At 53.3% G+C, this 6,778-nt stretch overlaps 1 protein-coding gene across 1 annotated transcript in view; it reads left to right on the top strand.

The window, feature by feature from the left end:
- Window positions 1-6: 6 nt before the first annotated feature.
- Window positions 7-6,778, top strand: part of THOP1 (thimet oligopeptidase 1) — a 24,282-nt gene continuing 17,510 nt past the window's right edge. The window contains exons 1-3 of the mRNA XM_005858822.2: window positions 7-77; window positions 3,646-3,858; window positions 6,382-6,530. Coding sequence (XP_005858884.1) covers window positions 62-77; window positions 3,646-3,858; window positions 6,382-6,530 — 378 coding nt within the window. The 5' untranslated portion in view covers window positions 7-61. The remainder of the gene's footprint in view (window positions 78-3,645; window positions 3,859-6,381; window positions 6,531-6,778) is intronic.

The raw sequence follows: 6,778 nt of genomic DNA, 5'->3' as shown, positions 1-6,778 counted from the left end.
CAGACAGACACAGACCAGGTGGAGGGAGAGGACCACAGTGCACACGCGCCCGCCTGCCGCCATGAAGCCCCCTGCAGGTACCGGCCACCTCTCTGTGCGGCCCCGCTAGCGGGATCCAGGAGCCCCCTGCACCCTCCCGTGCGTATGGGCGTCGGGACTTAGGCCTAAGAGCGGAGCCCAGTGACCTGCGAGTGACCGGGGCCCTGCAGAGGTGTCGGCGAGCCCGCGACCTCGTGCCCTCCGGGGCAGATGAATGAACCAGCTTTTCCAGCGCTTCACTCATTCAGCCAACTTCTCGTGGCTTCTGCTAAGGACGGGTCGGGCCCCGGAGTGGACTCTGGGAGAGACCATGAGTTCTAGACGGAGTTCCAGAGCCCGAGACAGACGGTCAGCAAGCAAAGAAGCAAGCGAGGGCTTTAGAGAGTGGTCAGTCCGTGCGGGGGCTGGTGGCGCTTTTTTTTTTTTTTTTTGAGAGGGCAGTCCTGGAGGGCTTCTCGGAGGGGGTGGTGTTTCGGCTTGGACTGGATGGGGAGAAGCCGCTCTCTTCCAAGACCTGGGGCAGGAGCGTCCCAGTTGGCTGTAACCCTGAGGGCAAAAGCCTGGAGGCAGGAACACGGGTAACACATTTGGAGAGTAATAGGTCATTTTGGCTAGACTACAGCTTTTATTTTAAAGGCAGATGGGCACTATGGACGGGTTTTCATTGGGAGCGATAGGACCTGTTTACGGTATTTTAGAAAACCGCCCAGGTTGTTGTGTGTTGCCTCCTGGAATTTTCCCTTGCCCACCTGGCCTCCCCAGTTCTTTCTCCAGCTCACTGCAATGGTGATGATGATAATTGTATTAATAATAATTGCAACTAGGATTGTGAAGGACTCAGGACGTCAGAGGATGTTGTCTGCCTTGTTCGCTGGAGGATTGTTAGCTTGGGGACCAGGCACGTAGGTGGTAATCAGTAAACGTTTATGGAATGAAGGCGTCTGCTCAAGTTTTTCAAATTCTAGCTCCTCCAGGAGGTTTTCCTGACCCTTCCAGCTCATGTGGATCTCCCAGCTTTCCAGAGCTTCTGGAGCCCTTTACCACCAAATTTGATACAGACCTACAATCCCTTTCTGGCACTTCTGAAATTCAAAATGCTCTGCAAACAGAAAGATTTTTTCTGAAGTTCGAAGCAGTCTTTTGGCCAGAAAATCTGACCTGTGCTGACCTAAAGGCTCTCCTTTTTCCCTCTTAGTATATATCAGTGGTTCTCAGCGAGGATGATTGTACCACCCCCGGGGACCCTAGGCAATGCCTGGGGACATCTGTGGTTGTCATGACTGGGAATGCTCCTGGCATAGAGTGGGGGGGGGGCAGGGATGCTGCTCAGCACCCCAGAATGCCCAGCACGGCCCCTCCCCATAGAATGACCCAGCCCCCAATGTTGATAGTGCTGTTCAAAAACTACCCCAAAGATACCAAACACAGGTTTGAGCCAGCAGCACCTTGCAAAGGTCCCCAGTGTTCACAGGATGGGGAGTCCAGGACACTTTGGCCCCGCTCAACTCCTGGCTGGCCAGAAGGGGAAAATGGGGCAGCTGGGTGTTTCCGGGAGCCACCCCCTTGTTTACGGTGCATTCCACACCCACTCTGTTCAATAACTCAAGTAATTTGGGACAGGTGTAGCCATTCCAGATCTACAGGGTCTTCCTGAGAAAGGAATGCGGAAGGGAAGACTGGCAGGGTGAGGGCTCAGGACAGAGAAGACAGCCGGTAGGAAGGCCCTGGAGGCTGGAGAAAGCCAGTGTGGCTGGTAAAACCAGAGCAGTTGGTAAAACCAGCTGGCCAAACCTGCCACACGGGACTCAGTAGAGTCTGGACAGTGTAGACCAGGGGTCAGCAAACTGCGATATAAGGGCGCACATGGTTTAGCCTTGGCTGCCACATACCACCTCCCATGTGAAATCACCTTTAGTTCATGGGCTGTATGGAATCAGGTAGGTATAGACTTTGATGAAAGGTTTGAACTTTTTTTTTTAATTAAATCTTTATTATTGAAAGTATTACATATGCCCTCTTTTCTCCCCAGTGACCCCTTCAAGCTCACCCTTCTCCCCGGCCACCCCAACCCCCCAGCACAAGACCTCACCCCCCTAGTGTCTATGTCCATTGGTTATGCTCATATGAGTGCATACAAGTCCTTTGCTTGATCTATTACCCCCTCCATTACTTCACTGCCTTCCTTCTGAAATTTGATGGTCTGTTCAATGCTTCTCTGTCCTCTGGATCTATTTTGTTCATCAGTTTATGTTGTTCATTATATTCTACAAATGAGTGAGATCATGTGATATTTATCTTTCTCTGATTGGCTTATTTCACTTAGCATAATGCTCTCCAGGTCCATCCATGCTGTTGCTCAGAAAGGTTTGAACTTGAATCCTGAGTGCGGGGTGGAGTAGGGGAGAGGGGACAGGGAGGCCTGACAACTAGATGTGCAGATTTACAAAAGGTGAGGCGAGTACAGTGCACTAGTTGACAGTGTGGGAGCACAATCAGACAGTGGGCGTGAACCCCACGTCCACCACTTGTTGCCTATGATAGTGGTCGACAAACTGTGGCTAAAGAGCCACATGCGGCTCTTTGGCCCCTTGAGTGTGGCTCTTCCATAAAATACCGACCTCTGCTCATGCGCCACAAAGTTTCAATCGCACTGTATGGCGCGCCCGCACGTGGTATTTTGTGGAAGAGCCACACTCAAGGGGCCAAAGAGCCACATGTGGCTCTCTAGCCGTAGTTTGCCGACCACTGGCCTATGAGATCACGTGAACTCTCCAAATCTCAGGATTCATCTCCTAAGACAGGCAAATGGAATGCAGACTACAGCACTGTCTGAATTCAGAGAGGGGAAGAGTACAAAACATCTTACACTCTGAACCTTACACGGAAGTTGTCAAGTGATTGCTGTCAGTACAGACCACGGTCTCCTATCCAGAAGCTCTTCAGGGCTAGGGATGTTTCAGTAATCAGGGTTTTCCCCTATTTTAGAAACGTAATACAGTGCACATGTCACATATTGCATCCAGGGAGGCCTGGAGTGGCACCCTGTAATCAAAGTATTCCTTGAGTATTCCTTCCACCTCACCCCTGTTGACATTTGGGGTCAGGTCGCTCTCTGTGGGGAGCCGTCCAGGGCACTGTGGGGTGTTGAGCTGCATCCCTGGCCCCTACCTACTCGAAGCAGTAGCATTACTCCCGGTCCTGATGACCTCAGATGTCCCCAGACATCATTGTCCCCTGGGGAGCAGAATCACCTTCTCTAGAGGACTGATCAACCTGTGCCTCCTCACAAGGCCCTTGGTCCTTGCTCATCTGCAGAGAAACACAGGTCCCTCTGATTACTCCCGGTCCTGATGACCTCAGATGTCCCCAGACATCATTGTCCCCTGGGGAGCAGAATCACCTTCTCTAGAGGACTGATCAACCTGTGCCTCCTCACAAGGCCCTTGGTCCTTGCTCATCTGCAGAGAAACACAGGTCCCTCTGGCTCCCTCATTTGCCCCCCGTCACTGCCCCCCCCCGTCCCCCCCTCCCCCAGTTACTCTGACCCGAATTCTGGATTCTGGATGTGAAGCAGATGCCTGGTGTGGTGTTTTGTCCTCTGTGTAGCCTGCACAGCAGATGTCTTGGACAAGGCAGCCCCCTGCTCCGTGGTGAACTACCTGAGATGGGACCTGAATGCCCAGCAAATAGCGGAGCTCACGGCGGAGCTCATGGAGCAGACCAAGTGCGTGTACGACCAGGTGGGCTCCCTGAAGTTTGAAGACGTGTCCTACGAGAGTACACTCAAGGCGCTGGCTGACGTGGAGGTGTCCTACACGGGTAAGTCCAGGTCAGGATCCAGGCAGGGAGCTGCTGGACCCTCACCCTGGGGTGGTGCCACCCATTCCCTGGGGTGGTGAGGGATAAGAGGTGCTGACAAAGGTAAAGGCACCCGGCAGGTGTGGCCCGTTCCCATGAGCGCCCTGCTCCCCTCGGCCACCTGGGATGATCCGTCCTCACAAGCACGTCATCTGAGGGCCCAGAGGGGACCGCAGCACCCCTCTCAGAGCCGGCTCAGGTGCCTGCCTTGAAACTGGAGCCCTTCTCACTCCTTTCCAGGCCCAGGGCGTATTTGTTTTCTCTCTGAGAACTAAACTGAGACCTGAACTTGGCTCCCTTGCTTTTCTTCTCCCCAAGGCCTCCCTGCGCTTTGGGTAACCCGACGCCGTCCCCCAGCTGGCTTCTCTCCTCTGCAGGGTCTGTCTGCTTCCTTTGGGAGGAGTGAGGTGCTCAGTTAAATAGATACAGCCCCTGCTTCCTGGAGCCCCCTGTGCAGGGGATGACAGTGTGGGGACAAAAGATCAAGGGAAGTCTCGAGGTGAAGCGTCCTGAGCCAGGAAAGCCCCTGACCCCAAATCTCGAGCAAAAGTCGTTTTCATGGGAACCATTGGGAATCCCTGCTGCAGGGTTCTCACGCGTCCCTGAAGCCTCACTGTGTCAGCTTTGCTGGTGTTGGCCGAGGGGTGAGGGCTCTGCGTCCTGCCTTTGCTTCCACTTCCCCACTTTGGACAGATGGGCCTCAGTCTCCCCTTCTTCTCTCTCACAAGAGGTACTCGAAGGTCGAAGGATGCTAATTCCCACTTACCAGCTGTCACTCCACCCCACCTCCACTCAGTGGCCCAGGTAATTCTAAGGAAAACTAAAATTGACTCCTGGTGCTTCTGGAGGCCAGAGTCCTGGGTGTGGCCTTCAGTGCCCTGCACTGCCAGCCCTCCTCACCCTCCCTGGCTGTCTGCCGGCCACATGGCCTTGCCCTTGCTCGCTCCCGCCCCTCTTAGCCTGGAGTTCTTCTCACCCTCTGCGTTGCTGGATGTCAGACTGCTCTGGATCACAGGGGCCCCTTCCCTGGCCCCCCTTCCTGCGCCAGCTGCCTAGATTAACTCCTCACTCGGCACTGTTTGATGTTGCACTCAGGGCATGTCAGTCTGCAAATCCCAAACCCAGATGCTGGTTCTGTCCTTTTCGCTGTTCTTGGGCAGCCAGCAGCAGGTCCACCCAGGGCCCCACTGTTGAATACAAGTCAGCTGAGCAGGTCAGTCCTTATCCGGCCCTCAGAGGTCTTCATGCTTCAATGAGATGCATCCAGACCATGGAAGTGACCAAGCTGTGATTTGAATTCAGGTCTCCCCAATGCACTGTGTGCTTTTTTAAAAAATATTTTGATTGCTTTCAGAGAGGAAGGGAGAGGGAGAGAGAGATAGAACATCAATGGTGAGAATCATCAATCGGCTGCCTCCTGCACGGCCCCCACCAGGGATTGAGCCCGCAACCTGGGCTTGTGCCCCTGACCGGAATCAAACCCAGGACCCCTCAGTCCACAGGCCAACGCTCCATCCACTGCACCAAGTGGGCCAGGGCAGTGTGTACTTTTTTTAAATCATTCTTTTGAGACAATTCTTATACCATGTACTTCACCTATTGACAGCATATGTCCCAGTGGTTTTTAGTATATTTGCAGCATTGTCCAACTATCACCATGATCTAATTTTAGAATATTTTTGTCACCCCAAAAAAGAAGCCCCATTCCCCTCCTCCAGCAGCCGGGAATCCACTCGCTATCGCTGGATCTGTCTGTCCTGGACATTTCACATGAATGGGATTCCTCCCTGTGTGGCCTTTTGTGTCTGGCTTCTCTCACTGAATGTTGTGTCCACCCACGTGGTAGTGAGTGTCTCTGCTTCAGCCTTTCCGTGGCTGAGTCGCAGTCCCATGTGGATGGACCACATTTGTATATCCAGTCACTGTCAGGGGCTGTGGGTTGATTCCACCGTGTGGTTGTTATGAATCCTGCTGCTGTGAGCAGGTGTGCCCCGTTTCAGTGTGGATGTGTGTTTTTTGTTTCTTGTGGGTGGACACCTAGGGATAGAATTATTGGGTCACATGGGTCTGTGTTAAAATTATGCTCTTATAGCCACTCCCTTCTTCTCTATTTAACAAAGTGTGAATGTGGTCTGTAAATTATAAAATTGTGGATTTAAAATAGAGCCATCAGCAGCCGTGGCTCTTTTTCTAGAATGGAATCCCTTCAACCTCTCCTGGTCTTGTCATACGTCCCTGTTACAGTCCTTGGCGTGGAGCATCATGAGCTAAACCTGTTTCTATTTGGACTATGAGATCCCGAGGACGTGGGTGACAGCACTGATTTCTCTGTTCCGGTGCCCAGCTCAGGGCCCCGTGTGGAGAATGCTCACAGGACAGATCAACAAAGAGGGATGAGCTCTGTGCCTGGGGTGTGAGGTCCGCACTCGCCGGTTTCCATCCGGGACCCTGTTTCACGGTTGTCCCATTATCTCCCCGTTTCAGTTCAGAGGAATATCCTTGACTTCCCCCAGCACGTCTCTCCATCCAAGGACATTCGGACAGCCAGCACGGAGGCAGACAAGAAGCTGTCTGAGTTTGACGTGGAGATGAGCATGAGGCAGGACGTGTACCAGAGGATCGTCTGGCTGCAGGTGAGGATACTGTGAAGACACGGCACTGGGCACGTCATCAATCGGCTGCCCCCTGCACGGCCCCTACTTGGGATCGAGCCCGCAACCTGGGCCTGGGCCCTGATCGGGAATCAAACTGGCAGCCTCTTGGCTCCTGGGTCGACCTCAACCACTGAGCCACACTGGCCAGGCACTCCCCTGATTTTAAAAGGCAGAAAACTGAAGAGTTTCAGAGATGGAAGGTGGGGATGACTGCATAGCAGTGTAAA

This window comes from Myotis brandtii, unplaced genomic scaffold (genome assembly GCF_000412655.1).
Source record: "Myotis brandtii unplaced genomic scaffold, ASM41265v1 scaffold122, whole genome shotgun sequence".
NCBI lineage: Eukaryota > Metazoa > Chordata > Mammalia > Chiroptera > Vespertilionidae > Myotis > Myotis brandtii.
Note: the sequence above shows the minus strand (reverse complement) of the source record. Positions and strands in the feature narration are given on the sequence as shown.